The sequence below is a fragment of the Bison bison genome, unplaced genomic scaffold (genome assembly GCF_000754665.1).
Source record: "Bison bison bison isolate TAMUID 2011002044 unplaced genomic scaffold, Bison_UMD1.0 scf7180017864167, whole genome shotgun sequence".
Taxonomy (NCBI): Eukaryota; Metazoa; Chordata; class Mammalia; order Artiodactyla; family Bovidae; genus Bison; species Bison bison.
The window spans coordinates 6,754,615-6,780,767 of NW_011494739.1; the positions used below are offsets into that span (position 1 = coordinate 6,754,615).

General features: G+C 48.3%; 1 protein-coding gene across 1 annotated transcript in view; it reads left to right on the forward strand.

Annotated features, from left to right (window-relative positions):
• The window catches only part of CDH4 (cadherin 4, type 1, R-cadherin (retinal)), a 621,238-nt gene that overhangs the window by 9,803 nt on the left and 585,282 nt on the right, over window positions 1-26,153 (forward strand). Inside the window, exon 2 of the mRNA XM_010841909.1 lies at window positions 1,978-2,160. Within this exon, the coding sequence (XP_010840211.1) occupies window positions 1,978-2,160 (183 nt within the window). The remainder of the gene's footprint in view (window positions 1-1,977; window positions 2,161-26,153) is intronic.

Below are 26,153 nucleotides of genomic sequence, written 5' to 3' on the forward strand. Positions count from 1 at the left end.
GATTTTGGAAATAAATCTCAGTTAGGTGACCAGGCAGTTCTAGGTAAGTAAGATATTTCAAGAAGATGAGTTTCTAATATCCGAGGACAAGAATGTGGTGTGAGAGCTCGAGGGAGGGCAGGCCCCCGGCGGATGGCATTCCAGTTTTCAGAAAGCAGATGGGCTTGTAAGGGACTCCGTCAGGCACTGAGGGCTGGATATGATGAAGGGACTGGGGCGGGCGCACTATGGACCCATTGCCTGGATGTTTACACGGTCCCAGTGCCTGACCTCACAGTGGGTGTCTGGGAGGTGCACACCGTGATGGTTAGAGGACATGTCAGGTGTCTCCATGGCCTCCTCCAACTCAGTGTCTGTTCAGCAAAGTGGCTCCATCTCTTGGGGGACAGCAGGCAGAGCTGACTTCCCCAGGGGGAGGGAGGGTTCACCCCGGCGCGCAGAGCCCTCTGGCTACTTCAAAGCTCCAGCAAACGTGCCAGCATCTACTTGCAGAAGCCATGGGGTCCACTCGGAAACCCACCTTCCCGGTGTGGTGTTGGGGCCAGTGAACCAGGACCTCTGGGTCTTGGGGAAGGACTCATTTCACATGTACATGGTAATGGGGTACTTTGAGAGTGTGGCTAATCCATGAATATTAAAAATAAAAAATGGCTGATCAATGAGAACTTTGTTTGCAGCAGGAGAGTGCTGGGTTCAGCCAGACCAACTCTCACAGCTTAATTACCATCATCAGAGTTGGTTTCACGACGGAGCAGGAGGTTTTGACATCATTGATCCACCATCAAGGTCCAAGGCTTTCAGAGACAAGTACCCACCCATCGCCTTTCAGGGCTGTATTGGGAACACGTCAGCGCCACTTCATATTGATACTCAGGGGAGATAAAAATGCCCGTGATGGTGTGATTGATCATCGCATATTAACTAAGGTTATTAGAAAAGGAAAATACAATGCTTCCCTAGTCTCCTCTTGGTGCTTTATCTGACAATCTATCTTCTTCCTGTCCCTGGGTCTCTGTTCTCTCTGGGCACGTTTTCTTCTTTTCTTTTCCTTTTTTTTCCATCCTCAATGAATTTCAGTCAATTAGATGATGAACAAAATGACCTTCCCAGGGTCTCCCAGGACAGTTCCTCTTGGGGAGAGCTGTTCCAAAGAAAACCATAGCAGATTCACTTAGGAAAACCTCAGAGAACCAGCAGAGGAGCCAGAGATGTCCCAGCCCCTTCTCAGGGGGTTCAGACTCTCACCCATTCCCGTGCCTGGACAAGGGTGTCTTTCACCTCCACTTGGTTTGAGCAAAGACAGGTCTTGAAACTGATCCCGTCTTCTGAATGTTTCTCTTGGTTTCTGGGATGGAGTTTCCTGGGCCCTAGAGGAAAGACAGGAGAAAACTCTCCACCCACAGGGCAGACAGAGGACAAGAAGCCTGAGTGTCACTATTAGAGTTCCCACCTTGCTAGCCTTGCTGTGTACCACATGTTCAGCGTCCCTGGGACATAGCACCGCCCTGTGTTCTAGGAAGACTCCCCTGCAACAAAATGAAAGAACTCCACTGACACGTCATGTAGGACTCATTCTTCCCCGTGGTGAGCATTTAATGAATACCTGCTGTGTGCACGGGGCTGCAGGCGGGGCTGCAGGAATCTATTCCACACACACCCCCCACCCCCATCAAAGTAGTGGATGCAGGCTTGGGCACAGGAAGGAGATTTGGTGCCCTGGGCCTCAGGCTCCTCACCTGTCACATGGGAACAGGGACATCCAAGCCTCTTATGGGTGTGCACTTGATAAGAAACTCTGCACGTAGAAGCCCAGCAATTGTCTTGGCCACGACAGTGATCTGGCCATTGAGCTGACAAAGTAGATGATCAGTAAGATGTCAGCTTGGTTTCTGCCACCTGGACACCCTGGCACGTGCCTTGGGGGCCAGGTGGTCTCAGGTGAGCATCCTTGGACCCTGCCTCTCCCTTCTTGGCCAGATCTCAGGATGCCTGCAAGGCCAAAATTGTCTGGAAGCAAAGCCTACTCATGACCTGTGTGTATCCTGGGACTGCAGTGACCAAGGGCCACAAGCTGGGGGCTCACACAGTAGAAATGAATTCCCCCATCGTTCTAGAGAATGAACATCTGAAATCAGGGTATGGGCAGAGCCGAGCTCTCAGGTAGGGGGGCTAGAATCCTTCCTGCCTCTTCCAGCCTCTTATGGTTGCATCTGCACGGGGTCTTCCTTTCTTCCCTGTTTCTCCTCTGCAAAGGTGTAAAGAAAACTATGACTAGTGGCCCACCGACTCAAGAGAAAGAAACACTTGTTCCAAGTTCTGGGTTCGGTGAAGGTTCGTTACTTGAGACTAGTGTAGCAGGTGCTGATGGATACACACGAGTCGAAGCCTTGGTAGGCTCACTGACTCAATGGGCATGAGTTTCAGAAAACTCTGGGAGATAGTGAAGGACAGTGCTGCAGTCCATGGGGTCGCCAAGAGTCAGACACGAATGAGAGACTGAGCAACAACAAGCCTGGGTAGTTCATAGGTATGGAATACACCTCAAAAATAGCATTGATGGAGCGGTCTCTGATCTAGAAAGAGAGTGCAGAGTGAAATTGAAATTCAAGCTAGGTGATGCCATGCTGACCAGAAACCAGCTCCTAAACTGGCTCTTTACAATGTGGGGGAGATCTGAATTTGAGACAGGACAGAAGGCAGAACAGTCTTCTGATGAAGTCTTTTGAATGAAATACCAGGATGCCTATAAACACATTTACTTCTCAACTTAACTTTTGCAAGATTTTTGCTTACACCTAATGCTTAACTGACATTCAATTGTTTATATCGATTCATAATCTGATAGGGTTGTTGAAGAATATTCATCTTACATGTAAATCAATTGACGAAGTGGAGTCCTTCCATTCTCGTGTGTCTGCACCAAAAACTATCTTTCCAAATTTAGCTCAAATTTGTGGATTAATTTTACTAGTGACAGCTCATCTGCTTTCTCTTTGTAATAAAATAATTAAATTATTTTTGCTCCCCTTCAGTTGTATTTTTTCAGGGTAATCCTTTCATTGAAAGCCATTTAATGTTTTTGTTCTATTATCTGCTATATTTCAACTTTTGTATTTTCTCTGCTCTCCTGTCATGTTTCTCATTAAATTCCCCCCCCCTTTATTCTCTCGTTGTGATGGCTTTTAAAAGAATTTCCCCCCTAACACCAGCTTTGAACTTAAAAACCTGAAAACCATGTTATTTGGAATAAAAGAATCTGGAGTGTCACACACTTGCCAGCTAATGTGTTACTCATGTTTTGTTTTAATTTTCAGACAAATTGTTTATGAACAGGGTCTTTTGTTTCTTCGAGGTTGGTCTGGTTCTCTGGACTCATCCTTCACAGGAAATGATAATCCTCTGACAACATAATCATCACCATGGCAACTGGAGGCGATGTCTCCAACAGGATTATGACTTCAAGGGCCCGGATTTGCATTTTTACCCACTCCTGGAGCGGCAGGCGTGCACCTCTGCTGGCCCCACTCCACAGCATGGTGTATGAGAGGCTCCGGAGGGCTGAAGGACAGGTTTCCATGCTGAGAACAGGCAGTTGGGAAAAGCATTGTAGATTCAGAACCTGCTGCTGCTCCATCAGCATCAGACGCACTTACCAGGCAAAACAAACAGCTTTTCAATTTTTTTAAATCTGTGTTTTGCTATGTTATGCTGCCTTTTCCCACCACGCCCACTGAGGAGTGATGTTTTAAAGCACAGATGAGCAATCCTTGGGTGATGGGCAGATAGCAGCTCAATTCCTAGAGCTTGTAACTCTTCTAACGCATAGTTAGCTGATCAATCTACAGTTAGGGGAGAAATGATAGACAAATTGATGCAATTCTAGGGTGAGAAAAGGATAGCCTTGCCCCGCCAGCTCAGCAGTCAATGGCGTAGGGCTGACCATCTGCATTAAAAGCCCAAACTCTTGCATTAGACCAAGTGGGTTCCAACTTCTGCTTTTGAACTTTATAAGTTACATAGCTGAGTATTGGTCAGTCATTAAGTTGTGTTCAACTCTTTGTAACCCCACGGACTGCAGCATGCCGGGCTTTCCTGTCCTTTGTCATCTCCCAGAGTTTGCTCAAACTCATGCCCAATGATGCCATCCAACCATCTCATTCTTTGTTGTCCCCTTCTCCTCCTGACTTCAATCTTCCCCAGCACCATGGTCTTTTACAATGAGTCGGCTCTTCGCATCAGGTGGCCAAAGTATTGGAGCTTCAGCTTCATCATCAGTCCTTCCAATGAATATTCAGGGTTGATTTCCTATAGGACTGACTGGTTTGATCTCCTTGCTGTCCAATGGACTCTCAGGAATCTTCAATTCCACAATTTGAAAGCATCAATTCTTCAGCCTCAGTTTTGGCCACTGTTCAAAAAAAGAAATTGAGCTATCCAGCACTTTCAGGAGACCAGCAAAGGAAGCCCAGGGCTTGTACCAGGGACCAATAGGCATAAGTGCTCAGGAGGTCCACAGACATGGTCCACCTTCTCAGAAGCCCTGTCTTGGTCTTCCAGGTATTGCTAGCAGGAGAGGCAAATGCCCATTTCACAGATGTTGAAACTGAGGCTTAAGGAATTTCCATGGAGCTCCAGGTCAGAGAGCAAAAAGCAGCAAGTAGTGGCTTAAATACAGACTCTTCCACTCAGTCACTGGCCATGGCAAGAGACTCAGCAGACCCTGAAGGGCCACGAAACTGCAGGGCACAGGACCTGGAGGGCTGGTTGGCTGAGTGAAAGTGGGCATAAAGGAGATAATTCCCCATTTCCCACCCCTTGGGGGCACTTAGTTCCCCCTCCGCCCCCACCCCCACCTTTCTTCTCTTTTCCCAGAACCATCGTGACACAGACAGAGCTGCCAGGTTGGGGTGGCGGGGGGTGGGGGGTGGCAGGGGGCTTTTGCATCACCCAGAAAGATGGCCAGGGACTAACACACTCCACTCTGCACAGAATCCAAGAACTGTAATTGGTAGTCCCCACATGCAAAATAAAAATAATCACTCCATCAGCATTTCATGATGCATGTGTAATTTTTTTTTATTTAAACATTTAATGTCATAAAACAAGTGTGGCATGCAGAGGAAACTGTTGATTTTTTCCAAAGAAATGGTTCCCTTTTAAGTGAAAGTAGATATGAGTTAGGGCATCCCAGGGGAGGAAGTCAAGATTTGGGAGGCTGGTCCCCAGTTAGTTAAACCCAGCGATGATGCTCTCAAAATCAGCAGCAAAGGAGAGTTCCTTCAAGGGATAAGGAAGACTGATTTGTGGGCAAAAAGTCAACACGTCATCCCCCCAAGCCACCCCTAGGTTAGTGACTTTCTGGGAAGGAAGAGGGAAGCTCGGAGTCCAGAGAAGCTCTGAGAAGGACCCCCCCCACCACCTTTTCTCAGGATCCTCCTCTTTTTAGGGGTTTGTCCATCACCCACAAGTACCACTCAGCCTTTGTTCAATTAGCCTTTCAGTCCTGGGAGGGGGCTGCCCGGGAAGACCCACTGTTTAGACTCTGAAATGAAGCAATTAACATCTTGGCAGTGGGCAGCATTAATCATTTGTGACCATTTTTATTGAACTTCTCCCCCAAACACAAGATGGAAAGACATTTATTAGTTCACACAAAAGGCATCTCTGAACAGCAAATGCTCAATTATTTCGATGTTTACTGCTGAGAAAACTGCAGAAGAAAAATGTACATTCAACAGACGCATTGTGAAAGGTCTTATATAAAGGAGGCTTTTCTGCCATTTCTAAGGCACATTCTATCATTTTGCTTGTTTTTGAGTCATTGCAGCCTTCTGGACTCCATATTCTATTCTGGTTTCCACCTCTTCAGGCTTACCTAGTCATCACGGTCTTCTGGTCACATTCATCAACTGCATGACTTGCATGTGCTCCCTTTCATCAAACTGGTTATCACAGAACCTCAGATCAGGATAAGGAGAAAGGACATGAAATTTGTAGAATATCTCCCAGTTCCAAGCTTTTCTCCCACAAACTCCATGACAATGTGGTTGCCTCCATAGCCCTAAAGTGGCTGCCTGTGCACCACCCCATACTCTGTCCCAGGACTGTTCCTTCCTGTGAATGCTGGGCTCAGTCAAGTGACCTTTGGTCAACAGGATGTTAGTATCCATGAGTCAAGCAGAGACTGGAAAAGTCACCTGAGCATCTCCCTTCATGGTTTGACCCTGCTACTCCCTAGAGAACGTATTCAGGGTAACTTGTCAGAAAAAAAAGTGAGTGGAGACTGGTCCAGCTGCCCCCAGCCACCTGCAGCCAACTTCAGAACAAGCCAAGTCCAGTGAGTCCACTGAGCCTGACTCATATCAGCAGAGCAACCCAGTCAACCTGTACCCAGGTGGAAAAAGACTGTAGAGTAGTTCCCTGGAGCTGTTACCTTTGTGATGGTTTGTTACACAGCATTGAGGCAGTAGGTAGCTGACACAAACCCAGCATGCTTACAGTTCATTAAGCACCTCTTGTGCATCAGCTGTGGCACCTGGTACTTTACAGGCTCAGCTCTGGTCTGACTGTGATGCCAAGATGCAGTTGTCAGAATTCTTACTGGTGCAGATAAGGGTGTGTGCCTTACATGGGAGAGTCTAAAAGCAGAACGAACTGGGTTTGAACCCAGGGCCATCTGCCTCCAGTCTTTTCTCTTCCTCCAAGCCATCTGTCCCCCTACTGCCAGGTGCTGCCTCCAAGCATGAACAGGTTGGTCAGCCTCCATCCATTTGATTCCACAGGCTCTGCAATATGCCTTTAAATTGCCAATGCATCATGCCGTGTCCCCTGGAAATTCACTAGGAATGAAATGAATCTGAGTGTCTAAAAGAAAACACGCAGGCTGGCGTTCTATTTGCAGCTGCCCATTCAGGTCTTATCAACCTGGCTCATCTTCCCATTAGGCTGTATAATGGGATCACTCCAAACAACCCGACATGTGGGAGGCTTAACCCACCATGCCTCCTTCGGAATTTCTGGGTTCCCACTACAAGCAGTGACTATCATTCTCCATTGCAAAATTCCCAAGCTGAAATCTCTCACCTTGTGGCCCAAACGGAACATACCTGCCCTGAATCAAAATCATCCAGCTCCTCCCATTCTCAGTAGCCTCCTTGGCAAATGCCAGTCCCTTCTGGATGTATATGAAGGTGTCTAGATCTGCCCTGTTCCTCGATGAGCCACTGGCCTGATGTTGGTCTTCTCTGTCACCATATGGAGCATGGTAATAAATAGGAGGAGTAAATATTTGTGGATGAGTGAATAAAAAATTGTACACATGGGGAGATTTTTGAGTACAAGCTTATTTGTGTGTACCAGGGCTTCTCAACTTGGACTGAGTATTAGAATAACCCAGGGTGTTCTGAAAAATACAAACGATAGGGCCCCACCCTGGACCAATTAAATAGAGACCCTGCAAGATGCCTGGGTTCTTGTTTTAAAACTCTCTGGGTGAACTGAATGTGCACCCCAACCACACACACATACCTATTTTATTTTAAACACAAAGATTCAACCAATTCTAACACTGGTGATATCATCCCCCCAAGAGGCTCTTGCAGAGTGTTCCCAGAAGAGGGTCCAGTGAAGTGTTCTGTGAGTGGATGTAAGAGTTCCTCCCCATCCTCCATCCTGCCCAGAGTGACCTTCAGGGTCACCAGGAAGCTGGAACCATCAGATGTGAATTGAGGGACAGGCTTCCTGCTCACCTCTCAGCCGGGAAATGTGCCCCTAGGGTCGTACACTGACTTGGCTTCTCACTGGCCTCGAAGGCCATCTCAAGATGCTGGATTGTCACCTCCAAGCTCAAGAGCTGCCACCCTTGCATGCCATCTATTCATCCTTCTGCTAGTCTCAGAGCGCAACTATGGCCAATGGGACTTACCTGCGTGACTGCATGTCGGTGACAGATATTGTCCCTTTCAGCCTAGTTAATGAAAGATCTGAGTCATGCCAGCTTTTATCTGTCAGAGAAACACCAGCAAGCAGGATACAGAGACCAAACCAAACCCCGTTTGGAAGCATGAACTTCACGCAAATCAGGAAAAAAATATTGTTGGGTTCCTCTAGTGAAGACTCATCACAGGAAACCAGCTGACCCTCTGCCTGAGTTTCAAGGATCTTAATTTCAGATCCAGGGCTATTGGGGGCAGAGGTCAAGACATGGGTATTTCCTTGATCAAGGAGCCAGGGACTTCTGTGAACACCAGCCATACGTGTGCCCAGGTAATCAGGCTATAGAGGGGAGTGTGTCTCCCATAATTCATCAACATGCAGTGCTTTTAAAGCACTAAAACCCAGTCTCGTATGTTCCAACCTAAACAGGGGAAAGGATTGTCTATTTTATTTAGAAACATCTCTCCTGAGGATGATGGAAAGATGGTTGCAGGTTTGGCTTCTGGACTCACCATCACCACTAACTAACCAGCCACATGACCATTCGGCTACTGAAAACCTTTGAAGTCAAGTTAGCCCTCTGGCCCAGTCTCCTCATCTGGGGAAAGAGGGCATCTGGCTGAAAAATAAAAATAGCTGATGTTTTTTGAGTATTTACCATGCTCTGGAAAATGTGCTAAGTGCTCAATTATTTTAAAAACATTAATAATTCTATGGTTATCAGCTCTTCACCACACTGGGAGATACAGACCATCATGATCCCGTTTATCAGATCAGGATCCTGGGGTCAGAGAAATGAGTGATGTCCAGGTGGAGACTCCAGGACTGGACAGAGGGGCTGTGGGTTGCTGCTGTATTACTGATTCTAATATGCTGTCTTCTTCTGTGAGCAGAAGGCTCCTTCCAGCTATAGGATGTGGCCTTGCCTCATTGACCTGGCTCATCTGCAGGGGCATTTATAGAAAGTGGCCTCTGAGCCACCGCTTGACCTGCAAAGACCTGCTAAGACCTGCTAGTCACCAGACCGGCAGGTAGGGAAGGCTGTTTGCCAGACTAGATCCACTGAAGGTCTTTGTTGTTGTGCTGGGTGTTGTTTAATTTCCTCCTGCCCACTGATCGGTCAGTTGGAACTTCGTATCCATTCACACTTCCTTCTTGAGTGCTTCCTATCCTGCTGATGTGGATCAGCCAAAAGCTATATTTTCCGGACTCACTTCTGCAGTAAGCTGACACTCAGGTGGCCCCAACAATCCCTTGAGCATGGCCTCCAGCCAACAGCCTGTAAGAAGCCAAGACCTCAGTCCAACAGCCCTGGAGGAATGGACTTGGCCAGCAGTTAAGTGAGCTTAAGAGCAGGTCCTTCCTCAGAAGAGCTTTCAGATGAGACCCCAGTCCTGGCCAGCATGTTCTTTGCAGCCTCTAAGAAACTCCAAGGCAGAGAACAAAGCCAAGCCCCCTGACCCACAGAGCCTACAAGATAATTAACATGTGCTAAATTTATGATAACCTGTTAAACAGCAACAGGTGACAAGTGTTTAGTTCTGCCTATCAGACATTCTCCTTGGGATGTAGAATACGGAAGGGAAGCATCTTCTTGCTCCTTCTGTCTGGTTTCAACCAGTCTGTGTGAGGTCACCAGCCTGCATTCCAGGAAGTGGTGGCCAGGATGAAGCCTGAGAATCTTTGTGGTTATATTCACAGCCTGGCACCCAGATGGGCAGATTACACTCCCAAATGTCATCAGTAGATCAGTGGGTCTCCCGATTTCCCACCTTCCCAAAGGTAGGCGAGGTGGTAGCCCCCGGCAGGTTGTTTCTGCAGGACATGTGGTCTAGGTTGGCTGGCTGGTCTGTGCATCACTAGCATTCACTTCCCTACCTGTCCAGCCAGTTCACCAACACCTGACTCCTCACATTAAGTCACTGTGTCCTTCTACCCCCTCAAGTGGTCTTTATTTCCTGCCCTGAGCCCTAGAAGATCCACCTTGCTCACATATTGTTTCCTAGAAAGTAAGGAGAGCCCTTCAATACTCTCACCATGCTCCTGAGTGCTTTTTCTCTGTGCAAATTCTAGATGCCTTGAATGTTGGCCAAACATGAATTAGACAACATAATCCTACCTCAAGTACATATGGGACATAGAAGTTTACAAGCAGCACTACAGAAATCATGGCCTTTGTCTCTCAGAACAGCTCTCTGAAGAGGGTGTGCATCCCCCACCTGTTTTATAAACAAGGAAACCAAGACTGGGGGGAGTAAACACGTGGCCAAAGTGAGCAGGGGTGGAGCCAGGACCCCACCAGGTCCCAAGGCGGTTGTGGCCCCTTCCTCCCCAGGATGGCACTTCCCATGACTTATTGTTCTCCTGACTTCCTCATCCTTCAGGTTCTACAAACATGAACCCCAAGGTGAAATGGCCATTAGATGCCATTTCCTCATGTGTGTCCCTGTGATGCTTGCTTGTCCAATGAGTGTCCATCCCTGTTGTGTGAGAATCAGCTCTTCCACTTGTTAATTTCCAGAACATGAGTGCCTGCTCTTGGTGAGATCACAGCATCATCCCAAGACCCTGACCATCAGGATGAATGGGGGTTGAATTTCCCCATGTCCTTGGTCTCCTTCTTGCTCAGAACAGAAATGCCTTTAGCTCAGCCAGACGCCCACAGGCACCTCCCAGAAGAAGTGCCTTTGCTTAGCTCACCCACCTGGATGGATGCTTTTCCCTTGGCACAAAGCCACTGTATTTGCTGGTGGATTCCCGGCAAAGCAGGGGACACAGGTGTGAACAGAATCTTTGGAGGACCTAGGAGTGTGTGACCAGCAACAAGAAGGCATCTCAAGGTCACAGATGTCCCTTCAAGTGCTTGAAATGCTCCCACTCTATAGAGCTTCTTCCCAGACTGTGTGTTGTAGAGAACTGAGTTAAGAGCAATGAACAGAAATGTCTGGGAGAGAGAGGTGGGGATGCCTGACAGTTCAGGGACTCTGCAAAGATCCTTCTCTGCATTAATATGAGCCATGTCTCTGAAGGTGGTGACCTCGGTAGGAAGTGGGGTCTTAGCAAGTGATGTCATGGGAATTTTCATGAGTCCCTCTTCTTTGACCCCTAAGGTCATCTTTCCATGCAATTTGTGACCATTGGGTGGTGAAATCTTTCTAAGACAACCCTCCTCATCTTCATTGCCTTCCCCTTTGTGAAATGTATGACCCAAGCTGCCAAAGCAGCACCCTCAGTTCCCCACCCTGCAGCTGACCCGTGATAGGATACAGGGTGGTCAGGAGATATTTTTGTATTTTGTTGTTGTTCAGTTCCTCAGTTGTGTCTGACTCTTTGTGACTCCATGTATTGCAGCACACCAGGTTTTCCTGTCCTTCATTATCTCCCAGAGTTTGCTCTAACTCATGTTCACTGAATCAGTGATGCCATCCAACAATCTCGTCCTCTGTTGCCCCCCTCTCCTCCTGCCCTCAATGTTTCCCAGCATCAGGGTCTTTCCCAATGAGTTGGCTCTTCGCATCAGGTGGCCAAAGTGTTGAAGCATCAGCTTTTAAGTCCTTATAAGCAGGCAAATGTTGAATAACAAAGATAGGGAAGAGATTCATTGTTAAAGCTAATGGCAAGAAGCCTCATTAGAACATATTGTGAGTGTTTTGGAAGCTCCTGGAATGTAATTGGGTTTTCTAAACACCATACCATTTGATTCAGGTTTGGGAGAGGTGATACAAAGTGGACTTGAAGTAAAAATCATCGATTATGTCCTGCAGCTCAAGCCCAGTGCCAGCAAAGAAGCCTAATTACCCACTGAAGCTAATTGCTCCCATTTGAGCCGGCTGCTAGGACTCTGCACAAAGGACTTGGAAATGAGATGGATCAGAGAGTTGCAGGCCAGAGCCAGGAGCCCAGGAAAGCAGGCCGCGCTCACGGAAGCAGTACACAGGCGAGGAAGCTTTCAAAGACACTTCTCTTTGAGCTGCTCCATATGAGCCAGCCAGAGCGAGAGCTCTGCTTCCTCTGAAGGTGCCCAGAACGACTCGGAAATCTCGTTGAAAGTGGCAGGGGGGAGACAGGCTCCAGGATAACAGGATGCACACACAAGCTTTGATCTCCATCAAGCGCTCTGCAAGGAGAGTCCTGGTGTCAGGGCTCCAAGGAGCTGACACAAGGGAAGCCAGCCTGCTTCAGAAAGGGAGCCCCTCCCCTCCCCTTCCCACCCCCTCCCCACAGATGCTGCAGAAGGCTGATGTCAAAGGGACCATGTCTGCACTCAGGAGCCTCCAGGGCTCCTCCAGGGGTCCATGACAGCTCCTCTTAGAGACCGAAGCCAGCTTCCCCATGGACACGCCCACTCTTCTTCTCAGTTCCGGCTGTCCTGGAGATTGTCGTCATCTGAGGAGGAGCTGCACTTACCAGGGTTTGGAAACTCGGAGGCCAACATGCTCTTGACACTGGGTAAGAGGAAATGGATGTCTACTGCAGAACAAGCCCCCCAGGCCAGCACTGACTCTGTCCCCTTCCCACCCAACTCCTGTGAATCAGCTAATCTGGCCAGAATTATCTGAGAGACACGTAGAGACTCTGAACACTTCTCATTTTCACTATCACTGCCCAGGTCCAGGCCACCATCACCTTGGCCAGGCCCAGAGCAGGCAGGAATGCAGTAAGATTTCATGGGCCCTAATTGATCACTTTTGCCTCTCTGGTCCATTCTTCCATTATATCTATCTACAGAGGATGAGGTGGTTGGATGGCATCACTGACTGAATGGACATGAATTTGAGCAAACTCTGGGATATAGTGAAGGACAGGGAAGCCTGGCATGCTGCAATCCATGGGGAGGCAGAGTCTGACACAACTGAGCAACTGGATAACAATAATCTGTCCGTCTATCATCTATTGATCATCTATCTGACATTTATCTAACTATGGCTTATCTATCTACAGTTGGATCTTTAATAATGTGGGTTTGAACTGTGCACGTCCACTTATATTGAGTTTTTTTTTTTTTTTCAATGAACACATTTATTCCTACAGGATCTACGGCTGGTTGATTCCACAGAGAATCCAATATAGAGGCCCCATGATGGGACATGAGCATCTTGGGTCTTGGGTCTGTGGCAGGTTCTGGAACCACACCCCTGAGGTTGGAGAGATCTCTAGAAAGTCCTGCCCCCTTGTCTCCCCCAAGGTAGCCAACTAGACCCAACCCAGAGGGGAGAATCTCTGATTTTGCCAAGGGCCCAAACCAAATTACTCTGTTTTAGGCAAGGGACTTTGGGTCTCCTTTTTCTTTTAAACTGAGGGACAACTTACTAAGAGGGAGTCCAGAGTGCTTAAGAGTCCCAAAACCTCGCTGGTGTACCCACCCCCCGCCCCCAGCCCCCAGGTGCAGACAGAGCATTTCCAGCACTCCTCATGCTCCTCTGTGCTCTGGGTGGTCAGCCCTCCAGCCCTAACCTGTTCTTGAACTTTGCATCCGCAGAACCACACAGGCTGTGTGCTTTCACATCTGGCTTCTTTTGCTCCATGTTCATCATCCAGGAGTGACCGTGTGTTGTACACTTAAAGTTCACTCTCTATTCTTGTATGGTTTGCCTCACTTATTTTATATCTGTCTGCATTTCTAGAAAGTGAACTGCTGTGTCTTGAAGTGGAACAAGCTGTGGTAGGTGGATGTGATGGAAACCACAAAGGCGGTGGATGCGTCATTCACATTGGAGGAAAAAATCATTCCCGGGGAAGGCAGCTGGTGACCAAGAATCAGACTAGGAAGTCCCCAGATGAGGGTATAGAATCTCCAGCTGGAGGGAATTACAACTGAGAAACAATGGAGAACTTCCCTCAGACGCCCTCAGACAAGTACAGCCAGTCTTGCACAGGAGCCGGATCAGCCTCCAAGGATTTCCAGGCACAGAGATGGCCAGGTCAGAGCAGCGACTCAGAGGGGACAAGGTAGTGCTGATGGGACCTGACCAATCGACTTTCCAGGTACCACTGAGGGAGACTGAGTGGGTCCAGGCCCCTGGTGGTCAGTTCACTGCTGTGGTTGGCCTGGGGCTTCAGGTCCACCCTCTTCTCAGGTCTCCATGGAGTCCTGAGGCAGGACTTCCCTTCAGCTTCGGGTGGCCAAGGCTGAACTGGACACAACTGTCCCCACAAAGACATGCATACCCACCCTTTGATGTTACCATTTTGCAGCAAAAAAACAGACCATACGGAGCGGCTCTGTGGTGTGTGAAAACACATCTGTTCATTATTTATAATACTTTTAACCTCATCCCCTGTCCGCCCCCCCAACCCAGTCCCATCTTGAACATCAGGCAGGCCCCGCCCCAGTCAGAGCCTAGGTGCCACTCAGCGACCACTGGCTGGAAGGTCTCCGCGTCCATCACTCCTGAATTCGCACCACTGCAGACCTGCTTTGTTGCTTGGTAACAATTTTCACGGGCACATGAAAAGGAGAGTTCTGAAAAGAGGCTTGCTTAAAGCCTGACAGCAATTACAGGCAAAGCAGTCAGCGTCTTTCATTTCAGAAACCAATACACAAATGGATCTTCCCATTCAGTTAGTGTTTTATTATTATTTAAACAGCCTCCCCACTCCACTCGAAGCCAGCTCTGTGTCAACACTGACTCCACACCCCTCACTTCTGAGCCTCTTCAGTCACTAAAGAGAGAAGATTCTTTTTTGCGGGTGTTTGACTTCCTCTTGGCTTCAGCGTTTGTGGTGAACAACAAGGAACATCTCACACTCAGGTCGCAGCCCCAAGAGGAGGAGAGGTCTTATGCCCCCATGGAGAGAAACCATGCCCACAGCCACTTCTCCTTCTCCATCTCCTTACAAACAAGCCACCACTGAACTGCTAATTAACTGGCTCATGCATGAACATAGTGGGCTAATCTGAGACTCCTAAGGGCAACAACCAAGTGTGAGCTGATATTTTTTTCTCCAGGAAGCCTAAAGGAGTCCTAGGTAAAGAATTCTGAATAAATGCTTCCCCTCTTTCATGATCCTTGGTTCTTATACACAGAAGTGGTCGCAACCTTGGTTAATTTCAACGTCTCCAAAGGGAGGTTTTGATGACATCATCAAACTCACAGAAAGACTTGGGCAGGCTCAGTTTGACATTAGAAAGTTCCCCACCATGTCCCCATTTTTTTATTATTCAACTAAATGAACTCAGGCTTCCCTGGTGGTAAAGAATTCGCCTGCAATGAGGGAGACCTGGGTTCACTCCCTGTGTTGGAAAGATCCCCTGGAGAAGGAAACAGCTACCCACTCCAGTATTCTGGCCTGGAGAACTCCATGGACTATCTATGGGGTTACAAAGTGTCAGACATGACTCAACGACTTTCACTCACTTCACAACTGAACTCATTTAATAGAGTCTAATAGAAGTATGTTGAAGCCCATGTCTTACTTTTTTTAAATTTTATTTATTTTATTTTTTTATTTATGGCTGTGCTGGGTCTTCATGGCTTCATGGGTTTTTCTCTAGCTGCAGTGCACAGACTTCTCGTTGCAGCGGCTTCTCTTGTAAGGAAGCTCTGGCTCTAGGGTGCACGATCTTCAGTAACTATAGTACTTTGGCTCAGTAGTTGCAACTCCCAGGCTCTAGGGCACAGACTTAGTAGTTGTGGCTCCCAGGCTTAGTTGCTCTAAGGCACGTGGGATTACCCTGGACCAGGGATGGGACCGGTGTCTCCTGCATTGGCAGGCAGGTTCTTTACCACTGAGCCACCAGAAAAGCCCAGAATATCCATTTTTGATCAAGACCGAACTACTTTTGGCAAGTCATTCCATTTCTCTGCACCCGAGATGGCGATCTTCACCTTCTGTGGTGACTCTTGTGACCCCTGGACCTGCTGAAATGCCCCTATATCAACGGCGATTATTAACCTTCTCAGCATATTATCAACCACCTAAAATGTACTCTTTAACTTTTCTTCCAGGGAGAAGTCATCTGGACCAGTCATCAGAAACCCCATTCCTCCAGCCAACTTCCTAAGAACAGGGGGAGCAAACACAGCACATCTGGGGGCCCTCCCATCTGTCCCAGAACCGTCTGCCCTAAGCTGAACAGGCTCCAAATGTCATCTCTGCTGCAGTCTTATCTTCCTCTCTGTCCACTATATAGCATCACTCTTTTCTATTTCAAGTAATTAATTATCAGAAATTGCCAGAAATAGCTTCAAATCTCACAGCAGTTACCCCTACCCATTAGTGAGCAAGTGGTTGCAGTCTCTCTCTCTCTCTCTGGGATTATTTGTGCTAAGAGGTCAAAGATGGCAAGAGAAATGAAAAGCCATTTGCTTTAGCACCATTAGTACACTTTGTAGATAATTATATAATTTTTCAAGTATTCCTGGGTATTCACTTCAGCTGCCCACTCTTCTGAGTGAACTTTGACAAGAGAAAATTGCAGGTAATTTCTGTTTGTTTTGGTACTGTTTCTATAGTAATAAGGATAATTATTAATAAAGGAAGAAAGTTGTATTAGATTTCAGTCAACAAATAATCTGAATTTTTCCCTTTTAAAAAAATTCTCACAATGCAGAGCTAAAGCAGGGAGAAACAAGGATATCTCCTAGTTTTGCTCACTCCCTCTTTTTATTTTATTTTTTATTTTTTTTTTTCGCTTATCTTGCAGGTGAGATATCATTCTCAATTTAATTAAAGTCAGAGGAATAATGGCTACAGGGCTATGTTTCTAGCAGGGATCCCAAATGCCAAGGAGCTTGTGAACTTCTCTAAGAAGAGAAGGGTCAAGATCACCCATGTATTTTAAAGACAAGTGTACACCTCTCCTCCCCACCTGCCCCCACCAGTTTGTAAGTTCCATGAAAAGCTTAGAACATCACCCTCAGTCATAAAGGAAGAGAAAATATTAAATAACAGTGCCTTCAGCAACAACGGTCTGTTCTTCCTTCTATAGGCGAACAGTTGGGCACAAGTAGGCCCCAAACCAGGGGGCTCCACAGGCCAGCCAGCATCCTGCGATTCTCTGGTTGGCTGAAGACCAAAACAGGCACTGTGCTTCCTTCACTGGCACTGACTGAAGCTGAGCCACATGCCCAGGAAGGATGCTTGGGACCAGGGACACAGCAGCCAGCCTGGCAGGAGCTCGCCCCTGGTGAGCTCAGAGCAGTGACCACAGCAGATTGATGAGGGACCCTGCTTTCATTTAGGCTCCTCCAGAGGCAGAGCCTGAGCAAGGATTCGAGGGTCAGATGTTTATTTCGGAGGGAGACCCAGGAAGAAGGGAGTCAATCAGGTGTGCCATTAAGGCAGCTGCCACTGTGGGGACCTGGGATAGTCTCACTGGAGACCTGCACCTAGGAGTCATCTGTCCTGAGGGCAGAGGGGGCTGGAGGATTTCCTGAGTCTCCCAAGATAGATTACTGGAGAGCCGCTTCTGGGCGGCCCTAGTTATCTGACACTTGGCCTGCCAGGCACAGAAGTGGGGACTGTGCAGGACCAGGAGGGCCCCAGACAGAGAAGCACAGGCTGGCAGAGATGGGTCAGGAAACAGACAAGGAGGAGGTGGGGGTGTGGCGCCAACACGGTCCATGTCGGTCACCAAGGTGGATGAGGGGTTGGCGAGCCATGGAGACAGATCAACAGCTCCTTCACTGGCCACTGGGCTAGGGGAATGCTTCCTGGTAAAGAGAAGAGATGTCGGAAGTGAGCCTAAAAGATGGGCGGGAGCTCCCCTGGGGAGTGATGGCGGGATGCAGCACTGAACAGAACAGGAGGCATATGAAGACGGTGATGTCAGGACCCGCGCCCGGGGCCAAGGTTGAGAGAGGAGAGAAAGAAGGTGATGCCAGGGAGAGGGGGGCTACCTAGGCCAGGCAATGAGAGATGCCTGTGACCACCAGGGGAGGAGGAAAGGAAAGGGAGGAGTTCAGAAAAGGGAGTGACAGTACCCAAGTTCATGCTTTGAAGGAACCATCTGCCCATGGTGTGAAGGGCAGTGTGGCATCAAGGAGGCCTGAGGAGGAGCTTGACAGCAGCTTGGGGGTGAACAGGTAGGAGTTTGGGGCTACAGAGAGGTAGTAGGCAGGAGGGAACTGATCAACTCCAGCTGCAGTGCTGTTGACAGGGTTGGGGACACATGGGCTTAGCCATTTCAAAGACAAGAGCCCAGCGCAGTTTGGGAAATGAGGGATAAGACCAGCCCATGCAGGTAATACGTTGGACTGTAACATGATGAAAACCAAATGCACCTGTCTTCTCAGGCCCTACCCTGTTCCCTGAGAGGAGGACACCGCAGATGTCAGGAGAAGAAGCAGGGAGGCGTCCCTAAAAACAGCCATTGGATGCTGAGGCTCAGCTGCTAACCCATCTTCCCTGCATGTTCTCGACTCCCAAAGCCACCTGCTCAGTCTCAGCCAAACGCACCTCCCAGACACCAGTCTTATGTTTAAAGAGATGGTTGGAGTCACTGGAAATCCAGCCAGCAACTCTGCTCTGAACATCACATCACCTCCTTTCTCCATGCTCTGCTGCAGAAGTTCAAACTACCCTTCATCCTGTGACACAGCCTAACAAGACTCTTCACTACCCCTCCCTATGCTCTGTTAAAGAACTATCCTGATGCGTTCCCTTGAAATGCTTTGACCAGACACTCTGTATACTAGTTGTTTGCAAGCTGCATGAAATGGTCCTTTAACTGGCTTATGGGGAAAAAAAGACATCCCCATTCCCACAGGTTTCACCATCTCTCAGGCAATGCCTGTGAAATGCCAGCAGCCCACTTGTCACAGCAGTCACACTGCGGTGTTCTTTTCCTGCTGCCGATCGCTGTGATGTGAATACCCCTGCTATCAACATGACAAGGTGCATGGCATCCTCTGTGCTCCCCGGTGGGTGTGTGGGAGCCAGACAGCACGCCTTTGGCCTCACTGTTCTGTTAGCCCGCGTCAGAAGTTGCTCTGGTGGACTTGGTGGGTTCCTCTCACCTTCTATTAGAACTACCTGTCGCCTCTGGAGACACACCTGAGCCGAGGAACCAGCTCCTTCATGAACCAGGTGTCATGACTGTAAAAACCCAACAGAGAGAAAGCTACCTCCGTATGGGGTTCTGAGCCACACAGTTCAGTCGGGGCAGACTCCAGGCCCAGAGAGCACTGACGACTCCCTCTGCCCCATTGCTTCGGGGACCTCATCAGCTGCCCTTTCTGGGCTGCACTCTAATTCTCTTATTCTCTGCAGACTTGGAAAGAGAGAACATTAAGAAGTCTTTTTCCCATCCATACTTTACATGCATCCAGCTCTGCTCAGCTGCAGCTTCTCTGTCTTTGGGCATCTTGTTTCCCATCTCACATGTTCCCAGGAGTCAAGAATATGCAGGGAAGAGAGGTTAGCAGCTCAGCCATGTTGGATGCCAGCATCATTATGGCTGCACCCAGGTCACTGGACATCCATCTCCGGGTGTCATGACTCCCAGAATTTCTAGGGGGAGTGGAGCATGGTCATCACCCTGCAGCTCATTCCAAATAAGAACTAGGAGCAGGTAATGGACCCGTTGATTTTCATTTTTTTAAGGAATAATAATACCTGATAGGATATGAATTACACTGTTCTTTTTTCCTTCTACAATCTGCATTTGCAGCATTTTTCATCAATTCGAAGCATTCAAATAAAGATCATCTAGCATGCCTGGGATAATTATGTCTATCAAAGAACACGCACGGGTGCACAAAGCTTGGGAAATGCTACGCCAATGATTTGTTTGAAGTGCAACCCAAGGAGAGGTGTATCTATAGTAACCACAGGCAGGTATTCAAATACCACTGTATTTCCTGATAATGGGTCCATTAATGAAATAGCAGTTTGATTTTCAATCGCACTTAATGATACCTTTTGTGTAACCAACATCCCTATGTGCTGACATGTTCTAACGGGCTGGTGCAAGTGAAGGGACAAAGTCAGGGAGGGGGAGAGGGGCTGGGGAACAATATTTTAGGCTCAGTCAGAAGAGGAGCAGCGCCATCTCAGTTGGAGCTGTAAGGAACTGGCCGCCGACCCCCAGATCAGTCCTGGTGGTCTGATGGTTTGGAAACCCTAGGACTGCCTGCGTCTGCACCTTCCACTCTTGCTGTAGACATTTTAGAAGAGTGGACATGGATACTAGTGGTCAGTTGAGGTCAGCACATCTCAGGTTCCTTGGATACTCCTGGCATCATGCCATCCAGACCTTGGAGGCATAAAGGTCCAAAGAGATTAGAGGAGCTGGAGGAGTCAGCCCTACAGTTCTGGCCATAGAGATAGAAGCACAGACGGTCACCTGGCCCAGACAGAGCCCGTCAGTGGTCCCTCTGTGGGACACATCACTGAGGCAGAAAGAGCTCTGTCCAGGCCTACCAGCGGCTCAGTGCAATGCAGGTAGAGAAGAGAATGCTAATGATGCCACGTTCAGCCCCACACACTCGGAGAAGCAGAAGAAAGCAGCGGGGAACAGGAAGGAGAGGCAGAGACCCCAGGTTCCCTCAGGACCTTCTCCTGGTTACGGTCTCCCGTGGGACTCTGGCATCTTCAGATTCTTAGAGTCCCTAACATCTCCTTCAGTCCTGATCCTAAGCTCACCTTTATTCTGAGCCACTTGCAATGGACCCCAAACAGAGGGATGGGTCTTCATGACACCAGCCACTTCTCATCAGCCCATCTGGTCCTGAAGAAGCATCATTTAAACAACCTTCCAGAAGAGACACGAGTTCTACCAAGATCCTCGCCCAAGAGCTTTGCGGTCACGTTCTGCCAAGTATTTCCCTCATCTGACCCTAAGTGGTTCCTCCAGCAGGTGGAGCTACTGGCCTGGAGCTGGGCTTACACGGGGACCACCCTGAGAGGCTCCATCTTCCCAGTGGACTTTGAGTGATTCTGCTGTGATTGTCCTGAAACCCCCCCGAGTCTAATCAGCTGGACACAGCACGAAACTGGAGAAGAAAACACTGATATTTGGAATGATGAGGGTTTTACTTTGGATCAATTTTTTTCCTTTCAGTTAGAAATTGACGTGCCATTCCTAACCTGTTCTCTCTCTCTCTTTTCACATATCTGAAAAAGCTCCTATTCATCTGGAAGTCAGCACCACATCCATCCTGTTGTGATTGTCTGGAACCAAAGGCGGCGTAAGCCATTTACAAACCCCTTCTTTCTAACCAGCCTCATTTGTGGGCTCAGCATGGGCTCAACCCCCAGCTGGCAGGGAGCCCCCACTTAAAGGGAGGGTCAGGATCTGTCTAAGCCAGGCATAATCACGTTTCCCAGTGTCCAGTCTCTGAGACCGGAGTGACAGTCAGTATCACTCCATTAGAAACATCATTGATTTACTGAAAGGACATAGCCAGAGCCTTAGGTACAAGGATGGGCATTGCAACAAAATTAATGAAAAATTCCATACAGCTGAAATGCCCTACAAGAAGAGACCAGTTGTTAAAAAAAAAAAATGATGCAACAGCCACATGATGAAATATGACACAATTCACCAATTCGTCCTCAGAAAATATTTTGAGAATATGGAAAATGCTCATGCTTTTATATGAACAGAAGGGAAAAAGCAAGAGACAGATTTGTGAATAAAAGACCAGTTAAGTTTTGCATTGCACACACACACATACACACACACACACCTATAACCCAAACATTGGCAGGAGATATTGAAAGGAAGCAAACAGGAATGCTAGGCTGACTGGAGACTTCAATTTTCTTCTTAATAATTTCCTATATTTTCCCAAATATACATACAAACGTGAATTTCTTTTTTAATTAGAAAATGTCATATTTATATAAGTACATAAAACACTGCAAATGCAGTACCACGGACTACGCAATCCAGAGATTAGCAACAAGCTGAAGAGCGGCCGTGAAGAGCTCAGAGCAGATACCTTCTTTGGCCCCAGGGCACCAAATCATATCTTGGAAATCCATATGCATAAAGAACAGATTTTAAACTCAAATAAAACCTTCATTCACTAATCATTCCCCAGACGCGCTTCTCACTTTCCCACTTATGTGGTTTCCAGTCTCAGGGGCCATCTTCCCTGTCCCCCACCCTGGGGACAGGGCCGTCCATCCATCCATCCATCCACCCAAGGGTGGGCTCCAGGTCCCTTTACTGCCCCTGGAGGAGGAACCGGGGTGGCCAGTGTCTCTCCACCCGCCCCCAGGTGGAGTCAGAGTCTAGAGAACACACTAAAATGACCCACAGAGTAAAGAGACTCAGCACATCCTCTGGCCAGAGCCCTCAGTCCCACCCTAGGGAATGGGCATCTCCACCCAGTGGATGGGAGGAAAGAGCAGAGGGTCAGAGATGCTCTGAGCTTCCGACAACACATTAACGCAGCTTCTGCCATTTTCCTCCTGCCTGCGGTATTTCCTCATTATGACAAACTGACATATAAAGGAAATCAAGAAGGGAGTGAATGTGGAGAAACATTTAGGAACATGTAAACATGGCACAATTTAAAATGTTTCTCTGACTCCAACTTAAGAGATACATTTATGTTTTTTTTTTTTTTCTTATGCATTCAGGTAACTTTCTAATGGAGCCACCATCTCACACAAAATTGGGTTCTCCTTGGATTAATATCTCTGAAAATTAAGTTGATTTATAACCAATTTTCTCCTCATTTAAACAGCGACCTGCAAGGGCTCCTCTGGGGAGCCCGTGGGATCCGAGAAATGATGGGTTGCCAGGAAAGCTCAGTGAAGCAGAATCTCTGGAAACATGGGCATCTGGAGGTGGGTGCTCAAGGGAGCAAAACAATGTGTGTCCATATTTTACATCCCTAAGTCACCTCTGGAGTCAGACGCGCACTTTCTGGGGACAAGGAAGCACTAGCTGGGTAATTATAAAGCAACCTCATCTGAATTACGATGCTCAAAACACAGTGGTCAAAAAGCACCATTGCGTTTGCCTCCACTGGGTCCTCAGCCCACACCAGCTGGTTTGCCCATGGCTCAGCATCTTCAGAACACTGGGAGATGCCCCCCAACACAGGGACCCTGAGACAGGTCAGCCCCTCCTGAAGCTTTGGAATGACACAAGGGGGCCCGTCTCCTGTAGCCAAGATGGAAAGGCCAGATGTATTTAGAAAGGTCCGCCAGTTGTTCTGCTGCTAAATCACGTCCAACTCTGTGACTCCATGGACTGCAGCACGCCACACTCCTCTGTCATTCACTATCTCCCAGAGTTTGGGAGACAGTGAAGGACCCACCAGATGCACCCCCAGGTGCAAAATAAGCAGACTTGGTTCTCAGAGGGTGCGCCCATCTCTGCTGCTGAGAAAACGCCATGCTTTGTTATATTTATGATCATTCTGGGTAAAATGCATCACCTATGTGCGTGCACATGTGTCTTTGTGGCAGGGACAGAAAGTGAGTGAGATGACTGTCCCTGCAAGGGGGTAATAACCAGCTATGAGTGTAAGCACCCACTGTGTGCTGGGCGTGTGTCATCCCCACCACCCTTCACTGGACTCCACGAGGCTGTCACTCCATCAGCCCTTTATCCATGAATAAGGAAACAAGGTGACCTCTGTAAGGATGTCCCAGTGGAGGGCATAGCGTAGCCACTTGGCATTCCCTTCCATGGAAGCACAGCTTCTCATGCAGCATCCAACACGCTCTGTATTTCACCATTCACTCTGCTCACTGTCCATAAGTCCTGCTAAGGCAAGTGAATTGCCTCGCTGTTCTCTGTGTTGAAGGCCCTGGAGAGAGCAATGCTCAGTAAATATTTGCTTGATGGAAAGAGGCATGCATGCTCTTAGCCATCTTCTTCTACCTGATCTAGTTGGCTCTGTCTCCTGGAACTCTTCCCAAACCAACAAAGGACTTTCCAGAAGTATTTCAATCCAGGCTGCCGATATTCCACTGTTTTCAGAGGTTGGTTATGCTGCCCTTTCAGAGGCTCCCCTGTGCCCACCCACATTCACGGAGCCTGAGAGAGGAGCAGGTAGGTCAGGAGTTCCTGCTTCTCTTCTGTCTGTGTCTTCTGTTAATGTTCCTGACGACATGGATGTGTATCGCTTTTTAAAAAGGGGAAAAAAGAAATCAAGAAAGTGACTGCCTTTTTTTTTGTTTGTTTTAAAATTCTGGTCACAGTGCATGACATGGGGAATCTTAGTTCCCTGACCAGGAATGGAACCCACACTCCGTGAATTAGAAGGTGAATTCTTAACCTCTGGACCACCAGGGAAGTCCCACAACTGTCTTCTGATAACTCAAAAATGATGCCTCTGCACTTACAGCCCTGGAGTTCCTTTGTCTCAGGTGAGGAGGACAGAGAAGACCCGCCACCCCAGCCCTGCCCCAAGCCTGGGATTTTCCTTTCTTGCCAGATAGCAGAAACCTGTAAAGGCTAACAAAATCCTAGGCATGGGATACTGTAAAAAGTAGACAAATGACTCATGATGCTCAGAGCTCTGGTCCCACTGTGCCCCTTCCTGTTATTCCCAAGGGGAATGGGCAGATTAAAGGCTAATTGTGTTGTTGTTGCTGCTGCTGCTGCTGCTAAGTCTCTTCAGTCGTGTCCGACTCTGTGCGACCCCACAGACGGCAGCCCACCAGGCTCCCCCATCCCTGGGATTCTCCAGGCAAGAACACTGGAGTGGGATGCCATTTCCTTCTCCAATGCATGTTGTTATGGAGGCAAAATTGGGAAGGTTATTCTGCACTCAGAAGACACTGACTGGAGCCATGGGTTACCCCCTAGTTGAAAGCTTCTATGGACCTGGAACTCACTACCTAACAGGGTTAGACTGTCTCATCCGGCAATCTCTTCTTTGTGTTAAGTTTTTGTTGTTGTTCAGCCACTAAGTTGTGTCTGACTCCTTGCGATCCTATGGACTGCAACATGCCAGCTTCCTTGTCCTCCAATATCTCCCAGAGTTTTCTCAAATTCACATCCACTGAGTCTGAGATGCTATCCAACCGTCTCCTCCTCTGTGGCCCCCTTCTCCCCTGCCTTCAATCTTTCCCAAATTCAGGGTCTTTCCCAATGAGTAAGCTCTTCACATCAGGTGGCCAAAGTATTGGAGCTTCAGCTTCAGCATCAGTCTTTCCAGTGAGTATTCTGGGTTGATTTCCTTTAGGACCTGTAGTAGGCAGAGGCATAGGTAGGGTTGGGAATCTTGATTCTAGCAACAGCCTGTGGGGGCAAACTGCAGCCAGCCACTTACTAGCTGGACTCTGAAAAAGACACTTGACCTCTCCTCACTGTAGAGTAGAGAAGTTGATGCTGCAAATGCCACACCATTCAAGATACTTTATAAGGGATAGAATGAAAGCAAGGTCTTAGCTCAAAGCAGGTGAGTTTCAGGTCTGGTCTGATCTAGGACAGATATGATGCAATGTCATCACCCCCTGGGCAGGTCACTGTCCCTTGAAACACAGCACGGGCCCACCAGCTCAGCCTGTGTGATAGCCTGGGATGATTCCAAAAGGCTGAGTTCTCCCTGAGTGCCTGAAATGGTTTGAATTGTATGCAGGTCTGCAGCGATGCTGCAGGAGCTCAGGTGCTAACCATAGTAATTCACTCTGAGCAGCCTGGCACTTGCTGCCCAGGGTGATAATGCATACCCTAAAGAATGCTCTTAATGAAAATGTTTAGGATATCAGATTCAGCCAGGACTCCCACAGGAAGGCAATTCCCCCCAGATGAGCAAGTCCCGCTGTCCTGGGGCATGGGAGAAAAACACGGGGTGAGAAAGGGCAGGTGGGAGCCTGGCTGCCCGTGGTGGAGGCACACTGACACTGCTTAAATGCATTATTTTTATTTCTTTTTGATCTGGATGCAAGCAAATTGCTGGCCTGATACAGCCAAGAGTCTGGGTCTAGCAGGATGCCTTCACTTCACCAACAAATGCCTACTGTATATCTGCATGTGTGCCTCGGTGGAGGTGTTGGGGGGGATGGGTGGGTAGTGGGCTGCACAAACAGGCCGAGCATCTGCTCTCACTGACCTTCCACACCTCTGGGAAACACGCAGCCCAGCCCCAAACGCCTAGCTTTTCAACTGGATAAATGTGAGACTAAGAGAAGGAAGCCAGTGGGACTAAAGAAGAATGCTCTTGGCCGTGCGTGTCAGCGCCTCCTGCCCTCTGCCTCCTTGCCCTCAGCCCTTAGCTGGTCCCACTGTACTTTTGGAGGGAAGAGCGGAGAGGACTGGAGGGCAAGCTGTGGAGGACACAATGGACTCCACCCCCTATTTC